This window comes from Polypterus senegalus, chromosome 2, assembly GCF_016835505.1.
Source record: "Polypterus senegalus isolate Bchr_013 chromosome 2, ASM1683550v1, whole genome shotgun sequence".
In the NCBI taxonomy this organism is placed as follows: Eukaryota; Metazoa; Chordata; class Cladistia; order Polypteriformes; family Polypteridae; genus Polypterus; species Polypterus senegalus.
This window is the reverse complement of record NC_053155.1, coordinates 12,595,367-12,614,754: the sequence shown is the minus strand read 5'-3', so window position 1 is coordinate 12,614,754 and position 19,388 is coordinate 12,595,367. Positions and strand designations below refer to the sequence as shown.

General features: G+C 43.1%; 1 protein-coding gene across 1 annotated transcript; it reads right to left on the bottom strand.

Annotated features, from left to right (window-relative positions):
* Window positions 1-16,855: 16,855 nt before the first annotated feature.
* LOC120524149 (olfactory receptor 1M1-like) lies at window positions 16,856-17,827 on the bottom strand. The gene has a single exon (XM_039746027.1). The coding sequence runs from the start codon at window positions 17,825-17,827 to the stop codon at window positions 16,856-16,858; it is 972 nt and encodes a 323-aa protein (XP_039601961.1).
* Window positions 17,828-19,388: the final 1,561 nt, after the last annotated feature.

Sequence of the window (19,388 nt, the reverse complement as noted above, 5' to 3'; positions counted from 1 at the left end):
TGCCAAAGAGAAAAGGTGATTCTGAACATAGAGCCTTTAAAAACCGATGGGAGGCTGAGTATATGTTTACTGACATTGCCGGTAAACCCGTGTGTCTCATTTGTGGAGCTAATGTGGCTGTAATTACAGAATTTAATCTAAGACGGCACTATGAGACAAAACATCAAGATAACCTGAAAGACCTGAATGCAATGCACAAGATACAGAAAGCAGAAGAGTTAAAGAAGAATCTGACACTTCAGCAGACATTTTTACCAGTGCACAATCACAAAGTGATTTCAAGTGAAGCTGCTTTTATGGGAGACACAAATGCACCAGTGCAACTTGCCCCACTTTCCCTGTTGCCAAGTAATGTTGAACCGAATCGGCACAATGGTGTTCCCAAATACGCACTTTGCTGATAAACTGAGCGCACTGCGCTTTGGTGACTTTGAAGAACAAAAAAAGAATTTTCAGTTGTTTCGCAACCCATTTGCCGTCGATGTGGAAACTGCACCTGTGCAGATTCAGATGGAGGTGATTGAGCTGCAGTGTAATGGCACACTGAAGGCAAAGTACGATACTGCAGGGCCCGCACAGTTTATTCACTCCATTCCCGCACAAATGCTCCAGCTCCGTCTACATGCGGCTCGAACCTTGTGCATGTTTGGTAGCACATATCTGTGTGAGGAGCTCTTCTCAGTGATAAAGACTAACAAAACAGCACACAGGAGTCGCCTCACTGATGAGCACCTGTAGTCCATCCTGAGAATCTCCACAACACAGAACCTCACAGCAAACAGAAACGAACTTGTGGGCAAAAAAAGATGCCAGGCGTCCAAATCTGATAAAATGACATGTGAGCAAAGACAACTGAATGATTTGATTTGTTATTGCTGAAAAGAACACATTTTATTTATATGTCCAGGTTTTGTTATGCAGCATGTTCATATTTGAATTTGTATAATTTTGACAGGATATATTTTTATGGAGAGCAAAATCTTTTGGGATATTTCAAATTTAAGTTTACTTTTTATATAAAATTACATAAGGGTAAAGAAATTTGAATGTTTGTTCTTTCAACGTTTACTTTATTTCTAACTTGTATAATTTAGACAGGATATATTTTTATGGAGAGCAAAATATTATAAGTTATTTAAGGTTTGAGTTGATTTATTCCGGAATAATATTCTGTCGACTAAATAAAAATTCCTTCTATTTAAAATTTAAATAGAACTTGAACAGAAACGATAGTTCATAATATCCACGCAGACTTGCACGTAAGAGCAGGAGTCATCCGTTTTAACAAACAGCGCATTTAATTATTTAGGAATGGATAAATAAATGAAGATTTTGTTTGCACTGATACGAAATAGCCTGCCCATTTAATTATTTAGGAATGGATAAATAAATGAAGATTTTGTACAAATAATGTTTTTCATTTTTCTTCCTTCATGGATTCTGGCACCCCAGCAACAGTTGCTCGCAGCCCCATTTACCACCTAGGGGTGCCCCCCAAAGACTGTATATATATGTGTATATATATATATATATATGTGTGTGTGTATATATACTGTATGTATATATATATATATATATATATATATATATATATATATATATATATATATATGCCAGCAACACTCATGACAATGACAAAACAATTACATTGTCAATCATGTTATGTTATTATTAAAATGTTTCCTTTTCTTTTCATTACTTCTTTACCACACTACGACCTTAACCGCACGGACTTAAGTCCCAGACAGCGGCAGGAGCTGGAAACAGTTATCCGGACCGTTCGGGAGGTAGTCAGTGAGAACCCGGAAGGACCTCTCTGATTGAGCACAACATCGTGACAGAGCCGGGGTTGTTGTCCGAGAACGCCCGTATCGCCTTCCCGAGGCAAAAAAGGCTGAAGTGGAGCTTGAGATCAAGCGCATGCTGGAGCTAGGTGTGATTGAGGAAAGTTATAGTCCCTGGTCCAGCCCCATTGTGCTCGTCGGTAAGCCTGACGGAAGTTGGAGGTTCTGCAATGACTTCCGTCGGCTTAATCAAGTCTCCCAATTTGATGCTTATCCAATGCCATGCGACCTCCTCGAGAGGCTTGGACAGGCTCAATACCTGACCACACTTGACATGACGAAAGGGGACTGGCAGGTTCCTTTAACGGACTCAATAAAACGCGTTTAGTACCCCTAGCGGACACTGGCAGTATCGTGTCCTTCCATTTGGGTTACACGGGCTCCAGCAACCTTTCAGCGCCTGGTGGACAAAGTGCTTCGCCTCATAACTCATACAGTGCTGCCTACCTGGATGACGTGGTCATCTATTCCAGCACATGGAAGGAACACCTACAGCATGTCCAAGCGGTATTACGGACACTTGGTGAGGCGGGCTCGGATTAATCCCAGAAATGCTTCTTGGATTAAGCGAGGCCAAATATTTAGGCTATACCGTAAGGCCACAGTGCTCCAAAATTGATGCCATTCTGAAATGGCCCGTCCATGAACCAAGCGGCAGGTCCAAGCCTTTCGGTTAGCGGGTACTACCGCCGGTTTGTACCCGGTTTTGCCTTGACTGATTTAACAAAGAAGAGGGCCCGAACATTGTGGTATGGACTGAAAAACAGGCTGCATTTGGTGACTTAAAGCAGGCCCTTACGCCCACACCTGTTTTGATGGCACCTAACTTTTCTTTGCCTTTCATCCTCCAGACGGACGCTTCGGACACAGGCCTGGGCGCCGTGCTGAGCCAAAGCGTCGATGGTGTGGAGCACCCCATCATGTTCCTGAGCCGGAAACTGTTGGACCGGGAGACCAGGTATGCTGCGGTGGAGAGGGAGGCTCTGGCGATTAAATGGGCGATTACTTCATGCACCCTACTGCTGATGCCTTTCTCGGGTTCACGACCTCTCGGTTAGGTCGCCCGACCCGCCGGGTCTGGGCTAAGGGGGCCTTGTCACACACGCGCATGGGAGGCAGCTAAAGGGCTTGAGTGAAGGCAGTTCGAGGCATGCCGGGGTGTGGCAGAGTGCACTGGCATACGACCTCACTTCCTGTCTCCCCTTTAAAACCTGCCCCTTTCCTTTGTTTTCAGGTATTTTGCTAGTATAAATATATAATGATAGGGTGAGAAGCTCGTCATCCTCCAAATCGAGAGGAGTCAGATGAGGTGGCCCAGGCATCTGATCAGGATGCCTCTTGGACACCTCTAACCGGGAAGAAGCCCCGGGGGAAGACCCAGGACATGCTGGAGGGACTATGTCTTTTGGCTAGCCTGGGAATGCCTCGGAATTCTCCCAGAAGAGTTAGTAGAAGTGGCCAGTGAGAGGGAAGTCTGGGCATCTCTGCTCAAGCTGTTGCCCCTGCGACCCAATGTTGGATAAGCGGAAGAGAAAACAAGAACCTACAATTGTCTCAGAACTTGAAACTTTCAAAAGTCAATGGCTCCCATCATTGTTTTTTCTGTATTCAATACAAGTCTGACTTGATTCAGCAGAATATTACAAATAAGAACACCAATTAAATGGACAAAAATTCTGGGACCCTCGACCTTATATTTGGTTGCACAACCTTTAAAGTTTGCAATCCCTGCACACAAGTGATTCCTGGAGCTCTCCATAAGACTTCTGCACCTGTCCACTCATCCAGAGCAAACTTCTCCAGCTGGGTCAGGTCTGAAGGGGTCTTCACCAGGCGGCTCTTTTCAGTTCTTTCCAGAAATGCCACATTGGATTCAAATTAGGGATACTTATCACATATCAGTCCAATGGTTTGTTCTTAGCCATTTGTGGGTGATTATAGCTGTGTGTTTTGGCACATCATTTTGTTGGAGGATCCATGACTTGTGACTGAGACAGAGCCCCCTGACACAGGGCAGGATATTTTCCTCCAGAATGTCTTGATGGTCTTGAGATGTCATCGTTCCCTGCACAGGTGGTAGCAAAGCAGTCACAAAACAAACCCGAGCCTCTTCCATGTTTCACAGTCAGTGCGGTGTTCTTTTCCTGCAGGCTTCATTTGTTTTTACGTCTGTGGACATCGAGCTGATGTGCCAAAAAAGCTCCAGTTTGGTCTCATCTGTCCAAAGGCCATTCTCCCAGAAGCCTTGTGGCTCGTCAATATGAAGTCTGGCTTTTTTATGTTTTTTTCTTTCAACAGTGGAGTCCTCTTCCTCCACTGAGCCCAATGTCCCTTAAAAAGTGCCAGATGATGTGATCAGACAGTGCTAGATCTCGACATTGGAGTTCAGCTTGGATCTCTTTTGGATTTTTGTCTTCCATTCTCACTATCCTTCTGCATATTCTGGGGTTGATTTTCTTCTTGTGGCCGTATCCAGGGATACAGTCCCATGGACCTTAAACTTCTTCATAATATTTGTAATCTGTTGTCACAGGAACATCAAGGAGCTTGGAGATGGTGGTCTTCGAGCCTTCGAGCAACAGCAACAACAACATTGATTTCTAGATACAAATGATGTAAGTGCTTTACTGGATGAAGAAAGAGAAAAAAAGACGAAATAAATAAGAATTAAGAGAACACTAATTAACATACAATAAAAGTAAGGTCCGATGGCCAGGGAGGCCAAAAAGAACAAAAAAAAACTCCAGACGGCTGGAGCAAAAAAACTAAATCTGCAGGGGTTCCAGGCCACAAGACCACCCAGCCCCCTCTAGGCATTCTACCTGACATAAATGATCTCAATCAGTCCTCATGGTATTCAGGGTTCACATGGAAGAACTTGATGATGCTGGTCATATGGACTTCTGGTCTTTAATCCATCAGTGTAGGGACATCACAGTGGTCTGATCAGGTGGTGGGGGCGCAGATGGCCACCACAGAAAACCGGAAAAAGAACAGAAGAGAAAGTAGGGGTTAGCTTGCCTATCCTTTTCTTTCTGATTTCCTCAGTGTTCACTCTCTCCTTCACTTTCTCTGGTCGTGGGACACATGATGACGCCAAACAGCAGGGTGATGGCTTTGCTCCATTTAAATCAGCTGAATGATCGATGGTATGATCAGAAATGTGTGTGATACGAATTCAAGAAAACCGCGAGTGTGAAAAATCACTCAAATCCAGCCATTTAGGATCTTTTCTTGGGATCCGGCCATTTTCGAATCTCTTTGTGGAATACGCAACACTTGATCTCTTCTCACCCTTTCTTTGCTTGACATCTCAAATACTGTTAGGTCTATGCGTTATGTTTATGGTTTTTTTTATCAGTTTTGTCACTACACTTGTCCAATGTGTCTTTTGGATTATAGAAATTGTGAAGAGTGGGTCTGAACGCAACAACTAGAAGACCCTTCTTAAACGCTGATATAATGGGAACAAATACAGTTTACCTCCTCTTTGCTCCATTAGAAGAAGAAGAAGCTGCAGCTGTGTTGCATGATATGCTCCTCGCACAGCGCTTCACATATTTATGTGATATGTAAGAAGCATATCACGCAACACAGCAGCAGCTTCTTCTTATTCTAATGAAGCAAAGAGGAGGTAAACTGTATTTGATCCCAATATATCAGCGTTTAGGAAGGGTCTTCTAGGGTTGCGTTCAGACCCACTCTTCACAATTTCTATAATCCAAAAGACACATTGGACAAGTGTAGTGACAAAACTGATAAAAAAAGCCTGTACAGCACCTGTCCCTTTTGCTCATTGCTTTCTCCCTCTCTCCTCTTCCAGACATCCTCTGCTCCTGTTGGGGGTCCCCGCTCCTGATGCGCACCCCTATGAAGAGGAAGATGTTTTTGCATTCTTTTATTTGAGAGACGGAACTGCCCCTTCTGTCTTCACAAGGAGCTCGTTTTACTTTTGAAAGAGACATATGTTCGTTTGAAGTGCTTGAATTAAGTTCCTGTCTCTACAGTCTCCTTGTTTCTGTGCATAGAAGTATATTCTTTCTGTTTATGCTGTCTGTTATGTCTTTCTGTTGTTGTAGAACGTGTGCTTGTCTTTATGGCTGTGCTCATACATTAAGCCTGGAGAAACGTGTTTTCGTTCAGCTGTTCACGCCTTCTTGTATGGTTTGAATGACGACAAAGTAAATCAAACCCAATTAGAGATGTGATTAATATAAAACGACATCACAGTGCTCTGGAGCTCAGACTTGTTGAATGTTCACCTTTCTATAGGACACCCTGACCCTGACCTTTCCAGTGCCTCTTTTCCTTCCTCTTGCTACTAGCCCTTCATTTGAGACTCCATCCCCAAATATAACATTTGGATTTTTTTCCTTCAATGATGGAATCATTAACATTTATTTCTAGAGCACATATGTGACGATGCGGGTTCAACTCCATGCTCCTATTGCTGTTCAGGAGCCCTTGAACCCAACACCAACGATAATGTCACCGAGATGAGCTGACACATAGGGACAAATCTCTCAAGGCCAGGGGATATTCCATAAAGTGCTTTATTTAAACAATCAAAAACAAAGTGCAAAAGTGCAGAGTCAAAGCTCAATAAATAAATCCATAAAATCAAGTGTCCAGTGGGGTTAAAACCAACAATAAATAAATCCTTTAAAATGCAAGGTTAATATAGGCAGCAATTAAAACGCAGTCTCTTTCTCTCTGTTTACTCTCCAGCCCACCTCTGTCTCTTTCTCCCCGGCTTTCCATTACTCGCAGCCAGCGGAGACCAACAACCATGAGCTCTTTCAGTTAACCTCCGTCTTGGCCTCCATCAGGACAGGAAGTCACTGCCAGACCGCCGAGGTCAACTCTCCGCCCTCGATCCTTCGCACACCCGCAGTCGCTCCTCAGATCCTTCGGGACGGCACCTCTCCTGCTCACCCCACTCACTGGTACATTCAGTGGGGCGAAGTAGCCCCTAGAGCGCAACAGAATAACACTCCTTCGCGGGACCCCAGCTCATGGCGTTTCCACCTTCCAGGTGGCCGGATCATCACCACCTGACTGCTCTCTTCATCAACCTTTCGCCTTTCTCTCTCTTCCTTCACCGATTTCTCTTATCTTTCTCCACGATTTTATCTCCTCCTCTGGTGTACATTCGCTTATATATACACACATATACACCTCTCTGCCTCCGTGGGCACAGCGTCTTAATTACACACCACAGGAAGCCAATGACGCAAACAAGAACGACCGCACCCTCACGTGCAGGTGCAACTCGCTCCAATCACCCCATTAACTCCCCGCGGTCGTGCAATCGCGCCCACGGAGAACGACACGGCTCTACGGATTTAAAAAACCTGACTTTTTTCGGAAGCCACGGACCCGCTATACCACAACATTTTCATACAAATGATGTCGCTTTGCGAGATGAAGAAAAAGAAAAATATAAAAATAAGATTAGGCAATTCCAAGTAACAAAGAATGTAGCAAGGTCCGATGGTCAGGAAGAGAGAAAACAAAACAAAATCTGCAGGGGTCCCAAGGCCACGAGACCACCCCCAACATTAATGATCTCAATCAGTCCTCATGGTTTCAAGTGATGCTGATGCTGATGCAGCCTTCAATCTATCAATGTAGGGGCAGCATGGTGCACTGGTCAGGTGGTGGGGGTGCAGATCACCACCACAGAAAACCGGAAAAAGAATAGCAAAGAAAGTAGGTGTCATTAGGGATTGGATGAGAGAAATGATGGTTAATCAATCCAATCATCTTCAGAAAACACTTGGGGTTAATGCCATGGAGTTCAAATGCTCCAACAGTCAGTCAGTGTCAAACCCGCTATATCCTAATACAGGGTCATGGTGGTCTGCTGGAGCCAATCCCAGCCAGCAAAGGGCACAAGGCAGGAACAAATCCCCAGGCAGGGCACCAGCCCACCACAGATGCTCCAACAGAGTATGAGACTTTTATGAAATCCAAGGCTATACAGTAGCTGGTGTGAAAATGGCATTTAGAAAAAGCTACTTGAGACACTGAAAGGGGGTCTTTTTTACTAAATGCTTGATTGATTGATGCATTATTGATTAATTAATCATTATCAAGTCCATTATTCTTAGATCTAAATCATATATATGTAGGCATACATACTGTCAGTGCCACAAGGGTTGGTTACGGGTATCCCGACCAGAGAAGGGGATGGTTCCTTACCTGGACGGGAGGCTCTGGGCAAACAGATGGGCATCCCAACCAACAGAAAGGAAGGAGCCAGACCCAGAAATGATGGCCAGAGTGGATGGACAGACAGCCCATCAGACAATGTTGTTGGGGACTCTTTATTCCCCCCGGACACTAGATGGCAACAGCCCTCTATATTGGTGCCCGACCAAGAGAAAGGAAGGAGCCAGACTCAGAAGCGATGGCCAGAGTGGATGGACAGACAGCCCATCAGAGGGTGATATTGGGGACTCTTTATTCCCCCAGGACACTAGATGGCAGCAGTCCTCCGTATTGTTGCTCATCTGGGAACCAGCAGGGAATGCTCGGAGAAATTGTTCGACAACACATCCCTGCTGGGTACCATGGGTGCCACAAGGGTGTGCTGTTGGGAGATGCGCTCCACAATGTAACGGTCTTCCTCATGACCTGGATGTACTTAAATCGGGCATTGGCCCTGGCACCAGAAGTACTGCCAGGTCCTTAATATAAAGGACCGCACTCCCTTGTCGAGGTGAGTCAGAGCTGGGAGGACGTGGACTAACACTCAACTGGAGGAGGAGGGCAGTGCGGTGGTGAAAGGAGAGAGTATCATGAAGAGAGAGAGAGGGAGAGAAAGGATTTTGGTGATTGTGCTTTTTGTTACTTTGTGGAAGTGTGTTGAATTAATACTCCTTAATTTGAACCCGGGACTCTTGATGTGATCATGTTTGGGGGGTTTCGGTTCCATCACAATGCAAATAGTATTCATTTTTATACATTTGGGAAAAAACAAAAAAGGTATAAACTCCCCTGTGGGATGAAATGGTTTGCTCCTTTGGTTCTCACTGAATGAGAGAGACGGTCAGTGAATGTATAAGTGGCTGCCATCTACTGACTATTAGCGTAGACTGGAGAAATCTGCCAAAGCGTTTTTCACAACGACTTTGCTGGGTTCACTGGTGACTTTGTTTGCATTTTGGGGTGTTTTAGTGTGGCCACAGATGCTTTCATAGAGGATGTTGAAAGCGCTAGCATGGATAGCGATCATTTTCATGCAAGTCTTTGAGGGCTGAATATATTTTCCAAAAACTCTCAACTCTATGAGAAGCACAAAAAGCAATTGTCTCACGCATATACACTAGTATTGCCAAACATATTGGGACCCCCTCTCCAAATCATTGAATTCAAGTGTTTCAATCACTTCCATGGCCGCAGATGTGTAACATCGAGCCCCTCGGTATGCCGACTGCTTGTGACAGAATGGGTTGCTCTCAGGAGCTCAGTGAATTCAAGCCTGGCACTGTGATAGAATGCCACCTGTGCAAGAAGTCCATTCGTGAAGTTTCCTCGCTATTAAAAATTCCATAGTGGGATTATAACAAAGTGGAAGCAATTGGGAACAACAACAACTCAGCCACAAAGTGGTAGGCCAAGTCAAATAACAGAGCGGGCAGAAGTCACCAACGATCTGCAGAGTCAATAGCTACAGACCTCCAAAAGATCAAGAACAGTGCAGCGTAGAGAGAGAGCTTCATGGAATGAATGAGTCTCCATGGCCGAGCAGCTGACATCACCAAATGTGATGCAAAACGCCAGATGCAGTGGTGTAAAGTCCACCACCCGCCATTGGACTCTAGAGCAGTGCAGACATGGAGTGACGAACCGATGGACCAGTCTGGCAAGGAGAACGGGACTCACCTGACTGCACTGTACCAAGTGTCAAGTTTGGCGGAGGGAGGATGATGTTGTGGGGTTGGGCTTGGCCCCTTAGTTCTAGTGAAAGGAACACTTAATACTTCAGCATACAAAGCCATTTTGGACAGTTTGGAGGAAGGTAACATGACTGCTCACGCACCAGTGGGCAAAGCAAGGTCTGTAAAGAAATGGAGGAGCGAGTTTGGTGTGGCTGCACAGAGAGAGCCCTGACCTCAACCCGAAAGACCACCTTTGAAATGAATTAGAGCAGAGACTGTGAGCGAGCCAGGTCTTCTCGTCCAACATCAGTGCCTGACCTCACAAATGCTCTCCTGGTCAAAAATTCCCATCAACACACTCACTCATACACCTTGTGGAAAGAAGAGTTGAAGCTGCTAGAGCTGCAAAGGGTGGGCCGACTCCACATTAAAGCCTACGGGATGTCATTAAAGTTCATGTGTGTGTAAAGGCAGGCGTATGGTGTATCTGCTTTCCTCTAGGGGGTGCTAGCTTCCTGGTTGGAATAAGTTCTTTTGTAATTGTGGTGTTTTGAGTATCCTGAACTTAAATAGATATATTATAACGAGGCAATATCCCTCTCATAGTGATACGGCGGTAAGAAATCACATAAGAGAAAATAACTTAGCTTTCTTTAATGACGATTTATATGGCATAACAGACGGGAAGCCATGACAAGACCTTTGTGTAGAGTCTGCTTCAAAGGTGTGCCGGGCAATGTTCCAAGGCTTTTTACTCTTTCTCCATGTGCAGACCCCACTTAGGTAAATCATGCCATTCCAAACAAGGCAAAGAAGATCCAATGTCATGCTGACTCTGTCACACAGAAATAGTACAATGCCGAGTTAGTGACCAGCCTTGCCATGTGTAAGGCGTAGAGGGCATAAGGTTTTAAACCGTGCATACGGGCATATAAACCTTAAGTGTGTGAAGTAATTTGTGTTTATTTAAGTACAGAGCCGTACGCTTAAGGCGTACAGAAGAAGAAATTTAAGTACAGAAATAACTAAAGTTTCTCAAGAAAAGGTAAGATTAGAGAAGATATATTTTTCCTTTTTTTTGCCTCTTATTCTACATGTGTAAATACTTTTTTCTTTATTCTTGTATGGATTTTTTTCTTTGAACTTTCACTAAATATTTTTAAAACAAAAAAAAAAGAAATAGTACAATGCCCATTTTCACAGTTATCCCTTTCTTGTCTTCTAATGCTTGCCTAGCAGTTCTAAATGCTGAGCCCCTGTGTGCTAAATCTGGCCTTGTGTTAGCTGTACATGTGAGAAGAAAAGAAAAGCAGATTTAAAATATTTGCACAGTGACATATTAAAGTTATATTCTGATTACAGTATCAACATAAAACGTCTTTTGCTGAGTGCTGTGGCTGCTCCATCTCTGGTGGCCACGTGGAGAGCGGCTCAATGGCATCTGGCTGGCCGCATGGCTGTTTTTGCATGGCAGTCGCAGTGTGATGCAATCGGGTTTCTTCCTCTTGTCATTGTAAGCGGTGGTCCTCCCAGTTGAACTTTGTTGTAGGCGCATCAGCTACACGAACGCGTTCAGCACCACGATCAGCTGATGCCAGGACGTCACTTTATTTTTCCATCTCCACCTCCAGGTCACTTGCATCCAACAAGTCAGAATCCGATTCAGCGATAATACACCAAACGTCACTCACAGAGTATTTCGCTTTGCGTATTCGCTTGGGTCTCTCGCCCGATGTCGATGCCATTTTAGAGGTGGTTTGCTCTTCGCTATTAACGCACGTGCAGGCAACTAGGGGTCAAGTCAATCTAGCAAGAAGAGTTGAAGCAAAATGTAAGGGCGAGTTCTGTCACGGTTTACATCTGATTACTGTCGTCTAGCCCCGAGTTTTGACAAAAGTCGACATCTGCCACAAAAGAGTTAAAAACGAGCTTTTTAAAATGAAAACATATTAGTGTGGACATAGCCTCAATCGGCAACCTTCGATCACGTGGACCAACGTGTCTGTCTGATTCTTTCTGAGGGGTGAGAGCTTTAGGATGGGAATATGACTTTAGGTGGTGGATGGATGGCACTGGACAATAATAGCGAAGCTGAAAAATTTTACAGGAAGTGATTTCAAAATATCTCAAAATGTATTTGAGATATCTTGAAATGCACAGGAACCTATTTCAAGATATCTCGAATTGCATTTAAGATATCTTAAAATGCCTTTTAGATATTTCAAAATGTACAGCCTATCATTTCAAGATATCTTGAAATCTATTTCGGATATCATAAAATGCTTTTTAGATATCCTAAAATAGATTCATTTTTAGATATCTCTAAATGTTAATTCGGCTTGCCATACAGCCTGACTTTTGATATGCGAGGAAAACTGTAGCGTAGGGAGAGAAACCCATGCAGACCCTCGGAGAACTTGACGAAGACCACACTAAAACACATGAGGCAGTGTGCCATAGTAACTCTGTTCATCTATTAAAGAAAAAAAGTTTTCTTATGCATGCAATAATTTTAACAAATTAGAAAATGAATGCCTGGTGTAACATTTGGGCCCCCTCATGGACTGAAATAACGAGTTTCAAACTGGGAGGATATTTAATTGTGTTTATTTACTTTGTCCAAGACAGACAGATATAAATACACAGAGTGGGCTCAACAAGTGCTCAGACCCCTTCACTTTCCGCACTCTGTATTGTAATGGAAATATTTTCCATTTTTGCCCATCAGTCGTCACTCAATGAGACATAATGACAAACTGACAACACATTTTCAGAAAGGTTTGCAAATTTATTAAAATTCAAAAACTGAAATTTCTCATTCATAGACTTGAGCATGAGAAAGACACTAGAGAAAGAAAATGTATTTTTATTATTATTATGATGATGTATTCAGACCCTTCACTTTCTACACTTTGTTAGGGTTAGGTTTAGGTTTAGGAGCATTCAGACCTTTTGCTGTGACACTCCAAATTGTGCTCAGGTCCATCCTGTTTACTTCAGTTCTTCATGAGATGTGTCCAGAACTCGAGTGGAGTCCACCTGTGGCAAACTGAATTGACTGGACATCATTTAAAAAAGCACACATGTACCTGTGTATAGAAGGACACACTATTCACACTGCATGTTAACACCAAAACCAAACTATGATGTCCATGGAACTCTCTGGGTACTTCCATGTTTAAATCAGGTCCGTCCTGTTTACTTCAGTTCTCCTTGAAATGTTTCTAGAGCTTGAGTGGAGTCAACCTGTGGCAAACTGAATTGACTGGACATAAGTTACACTTGTATCTGTGTGTAGAAGGTCTCACCATTCACACTGTATGTCTTCACCAAAACCAAACTATGATGTCCATGGAACTCTTTGGGTACCTCCATGTTTAAATCAGGTCCGTCCTGTTTACTTCAGTTCTCTTTGAGATGTTTCCAGAACTTGAGTGGAGGCCACCTGTGGCAAACTGATTTGACTGGACATCATTTAGAAAGGCACATGTGTAACCGTGTGTAGAAGGTCACACCATTCACACTGCATGTCAGGACCAAAACCAAGTCATGAATTCCAAGGAACTATCTGTACACCTTCGATAAAATTATGGGTAGTCATAGATCAGGGCAAGGGGATCAAACCATTTATAAAGCTTTCAGTGTCCACAAGAGAACAGTGGGCAAAAGAATTGTGAAATGGTAGAAGCTTGGAACCACCGATACTCTTCCTAGAGCAGGCCATCCAGCCAAACTGAATAACTAGTTGAGAAGGGCCTTGGTAACCAAGAACCTAATGGTCACTCTAACAGTGCTTCAGATGTCCTCTGCTGTGGTTGGGGTTCAGAAGCACAACCATCTTACCAACAGGCCTTTATGGTGGAGCAGCAAGATGGAAGCCATTCTTGAGTTGAAGGCATATGACGACTTCAAGAACTCTGAGAGCATGAGGGGAAAAGATTCAATGGTCAGTTGATACACAAATTGAAATCCAGACACTTAGTTTGGTAATGACCAGGCACTGCTCATCACCGGCTTAATATTAACCATGCAGTGAATTATTGTATGGGGTGCTTCTCAATGGTAGGGTCAGGCGGATTGTTCAGAATCAAGGTAAGGATGTAGCCAAATACAGAGAGAGACCATCGAAAAAAATCTCAGAATGGGTTGACAATTCACCATTCAGCTACTCCAGCATACAGCCAAGACAATGCTGGATTGGCTTAGGGACTAGTGGTGTCCTTAATTGGACCAGACTTAAACCCCCACATAACATGTATGAAGAAACCTGAAGATGCCAGTTTAGAGACGATTCCCATCCAATCTAATGGAGCTTGAGAGGATCTGCCAGGCAGAAGGGGATAAACTGACACAAAATTGTACTGACTTAACCAAGACAACGTGAAGCTAGAATTGCTACCCAAGGGGCTACTACAAGCAGCATAATTAAGAGTGTGAATACTTCTGCGAAGAAGAGATTTTAGTTTTTGATTTTTACTAAATTGTCAGACCCTTTGTTTTCTCAATTCCGGTTATGGAAGTCCGCCGTCGGTGCAGGTTTTCATTCCATCCAGTTTCGTAACTTTAAGCCAGGCCCAGCAGATAAGGAAAGTTGGTATGTAATTCTAGTCTTAGATTCAAATCTCATTCTAATTTTAGATTTTTCATTGTCTAAGAATGTTATCCATATATGTTTTGAGGTCTGAAACAGATTTGTACCTCTTGGTTCATCCCTTCTCTCTTATTTATTTCAAAGCATTGTATTAACACAGAAACGTCATAATACATATCACAGGTTTAAATAGAAGGATGTTAGTTGGGAAGCTGCTGGTTCCTTTGTCATTTGCACCTCACTATTAACTGATGGCTGGTTAAGAAAATGGAAGGCAATTACAACCCAACAGTAGTAAGTCAGACCTAAAATTGGCAATTAAGGGTTCTAAATTATAACAACCGGCTTAACAAAAACTAAGCCCAAATTAACAGAATCTAATTCAAAATAGGCAATTAAGGGTTTTATATTGTAACAGTTTAAGGAAAACTAAACCCAAACTAACAGATTCTAATTAAAAATTTGGTCAAAGCAAAGGTCTGTACCCAATGTGGTCCTCCAGGACCAAAAATGAGTACTCATACTGTAGACCAATGGACATAAAATGGCAGATTTCTCCATTTAAAACAAAATAACGTGTGCCAGAAGCGATGGCATTTGATTACTTCCTCAATCTACAAGGAAGGACCAGGGGAGGTAACATGGTCAGAACATTACCTCCCCAGAGTGCTAGGTGGCAACCGCCCTGGCTGACAGCAATGCCTCAGACTCCCGCAGGGCTCTATGGGAGCTGGAGTTTGATACAGCCCTGTTGGGGTCCGTGGGCACCGCCATGGGGTACTGCAGCAGACACTGAGCCCTGGAGTACAGCTCTTCCACCACACCCAGAAATGCTGATGGAAATCCATTGATGAGCACCTGGAGCACTTCCAGAATCGGGAGGAAGAGGACAAAACCTGAACAAGAGTGGAGGTGCATGGACTGTGTTGGGCCCTGAGCCTTGTGTCTTGATGCTGGTTTATGTGCACCAAACTATAAATAAACATGTGCTGGGTGCAAAACCTGTCTCCTGCCTGTCTGTGTCTGGGTTGGCTTTCACAACCCCTACATTATCCCTACCTCAAATTAGAATCAGGTGTTAAAGATCAGGACATCATTACATTTCTTACTGAAACAAGTGTGTGTTATCATCATGTCAATAGCAAAAGAGGCCTATAGAAGGAACTTCGGGATGGGATTGAAAAAGATCTCCGGACAATTGCAAATCAACCATTTCCTGAAGATCATCAACAAGTGGAGAAGATTTCAAACAACTGACTACTTGTCCAGGCCAGCAAATTTAGTCTGAGCAGAATGCAAGTTGGTGAAAGAAGCCTCTAAGAAGCCCAGGGTTTCATCACAGAACCTTCAGGTAGCTCTTGCCACTGTTAACATCAAGGTGCCTGAGTCTACAATTAGAAAGATACAACTTAAATTAGATCAACATGAGAGATGTGCATGGTGGAAACCAGGGAGAACATCAGGACAAGAGTAAAGTTTGCCTACGAACATCAGAACTTCTTGAATAATTTGCCCTGGACAGACAAGGCCGAGAGAGGATTATTCAGCCATGGTACCGTAAAAAGTATTTGATAAAAACCAAAGAAAGCATTCGACTCAAAGAACCTCATACCACCTCAACCTAGAAGAACCTCAAATGTAAAGCACTGTGGTGGACTTGTTCTGGTTTGGGGCTACTTTGCTGCTTTAGGGCAGCTGATCATCTTAGGATCCTTCATTGAAGATAATGTGAGAACATCTATCAGGAGAGTGAAGCTCTCACCAAAGGTGGACCGTGCAACATGACAATAACCCTAAACATACCTGTAAATCCATGAAGGAATGGCTGAAAAGAAAGAAATGAAGGGTTTTCTGAATCCCATCGAGATGCTGTGGGGGGATTTGAAATGTGTAATGGATGCAAAGAAACCCTCAAACATGACAAAGCTTAAAGCAATTCTCCATGGAGGAGTGGGAGGAACGTTCTCCCAGTCGATGTCAGAGACCACTAGACAGTGAGAGGATATCCCGACTTGAAGGGTCACACCAACTATCAGAGCTAATCTGTCCATTTTTCTTCAACAAGTCATTGCTAAGTCAACTTTATATTGCTTCAGTTACATCACCTTCATCTAAAGATACCGATCAAATGAAGATCAAGTCTTGATTTGTCCAAATAAAATATGGGGTCTACTTACTTTTTCACACGGCTGTAATTACACATAAAAGAGAATGACGAAGGCTAAAGTATCTGAACTTCAAGTATTTTTTTTGAACATTCACCTAGTGTATGTTGGTCCATCTGCTTGAAATTTGGTATGCTTCTTTATGTAGATTTTTGGGAAGTTCAAGATAGGAAGGTAGATGGATACACTGTACAATATTTTTCACATCTAGTACATATTTACTTGTGCTTTAGCATTTTTTTTCCATAAATATTTTAAACCCTTCTTAGGTCTTTAAAGAAATATCTCAAAGTTTTCCTTCCAAACCCTTTCTATACCCAACCACAATATTTGGTTCCCACTGAGTTCTCTTTTCCATAATGTCCTTATTTAATCCATATCTGTCTGTGGAGATGTTCGCTTTCCTGTGAAAAGTCGGCGGATGCTGCCTTTTATTTCCTTGTTCCTAAAGCTGTAGATTAAGGGATTCATCATGGGAGGGATCATGATGGCAACAATCACCAACGTAGTGCAGGCTTCAGCTGACAGTTTCACCCCGACTCCAGGCAGGATGTAGGAGATCATTAAAGGGAAATAGAAAAGGCCCACCACCAGAAGGTGGGTCAGCAGGGTACTGAAGACCTTCTGCTTCCCTTTGTCGGATGTGATTTTCAGAGCCGCTGTGCCAATTCTTAAGTAGGAGAAAAGGGTCAGACCTACGCAGTACACGGCTTGTATTCCCGTCGTGATGGACAAGATGACAATGTACTTGGGATCGTTGGTACATGAAATTTGAACCATGGTTGCATAGTCACAGAAACAGTAGGGCAAGACATTGGTGCGACAGAATGAGAGCTCTCTTACGTAAACCAGGTATGGCGTGAGAATGGCCAAAGCGATGATGTTCACCAAGAAGATGCTGACCCAGACGACTTTACTTGTAACAATCGATGGATACCTCAGGGGATAAACCACCGCTACATAGCGGTCACAGGCCATTACAACTAACAGGTGAGCCTCCATAATCCCCAGAAAGTACACCACCGACATCTGCAGCAAACAGGGTCCATAAGGCACAGCGGAGGAGTTGAAGAGCAGGACAGCCAGCATGCGTGGGATGAGATTGGAGCTGTTAACGGCATCGATGATGGCTAAGAAGCAGATGTAAAAAAACATCGGGGTGTGAAGATGAGGGTTTATTGTGATGACCACGATCACCAGGAGGTTCCCAATCATTGTCACCAAGTAGATGAAGAAAAGTGATATGATGGTGAGATTCTTCTGGTCAGGTTCGACTGCGCAGTGCAACACAAACTCTGCCACAGTCACCGTAACATTTTGCATCATGGCAAAATTTTCCATTTCACCTGTAAGAATAAACCATAAATAACATTTCATTGTCATGTTACTTGTTTTTAACTATAACATATAACTTTGTGACCCCCCACAATTAACTGAGTTTAGGGTCAGGAGCACACCCTGGCAGCACTACGGACGAGACAGGAAACAACGCCTGGACTATCACTGGAATTTATTTTTGTCCAAAATTCCAAAATATTTGTCCATCCATTTTGGTTTGGCATAGTTAGCTAATTTTCAAATAGGCACTTGTGATTGGTTACATTTTTTTGATTTTCCGATTTTTGCCCATGTCTTTTACTTTTGATTTTTTGTGTAATGTTTTTAACTTTTGATAATTTATCTAGTGTTACGATGATGCTTGGTTTCCCCACTCACGTTTATCTCCTTGATGTTTGAATTTTTGTCTTGTGATAGCTGTAGTTGTGGTTTTCCAACTTCACTTACATCCTTGGCTTTTGAATTTTTGTCTAGTAATATCTGGATGTTTGGTTTCCCGCTTACCATCATTGACAATTGATTTTTTTTTTGTCTATTGTTGCTTGTGGTGGCTCTGAGGCTAGGGATCTGAGACTGGTAATCGGAAGGCTGCTGGTTCAAATCCCGTAAACACCAAAAGTGATTCGACTCCATTGGGTCCTTGAGCACAGGCCCTTAACCTGCGTATGAAGTTAATCTGCATCCAGCCTGCAGGGAAAATCCTGGGGGTCCATTGCAGAATTGGCACTCCAGCCACCATAAAAAACCTCACACGGTTCCATTACATCTGGACTAGAGTGGTGCTGAGTTGTCACCTGTCGCATGGCTGTCCTCGGGTCCTATTCTGGGATCCTGAGGTGGTTTGCCATGTGATGGGTGCGGCAATGCACTGTATCAGCGTCTGCTCCTAAATTGTTACTTGGATTTTTTTGGTTTTCCAACTTTCGCTTACTTTCCATGGCTTTTGTATCTAGTGTTTGGCTCCGTAGCTGTCTCTTATATCTTTAACTTTTAATTTTTTGTCTAGTATCAGGTTGATGTTTGGTTTCCCGACTCTCGCTTATATCTTTGCCTTTTTGAATTTTTGTCTTGAGCGAATTACATTTTTGGTTTTCTGACTTCACTTACGTTATTGACTTTTGAATTTTTGTCATGTAGTAGGTTCATGTTTGGTTTCCCGATTCTCACATCGGTGACAATTGATTTTTTTTTTTTGTCTAATGTTAGTTGGATTTTTGGTTTTCCGATCTCACTTATGTCCTTGACTTTTGATATGTCGTCTAGTGTTTGATTTCCCGACTCTCTCGTATGTCCTTGACTTCTGATTTTTTCATCTCTATGTCCCTGTGTTTTGATTTTTTTGTGTCTAGTGTTAGGTTGGTTTTAGTTTTCTGACTCTCACTTACATGTGTGATCTCTGATACTTTATCTTCTGTTAGGTTCATTTTTAGACTTCTGTTTCTTGGTTATGTTCCTGACTTTAGATTTTGTTGTCCATTGTTAGGTAATATTTGGTTTCCCGATTCTCGCTGACATCCTTGACAATTGCTTTCTTGGTCTTGGTTACTTGGTGTTCTGGTTTTCT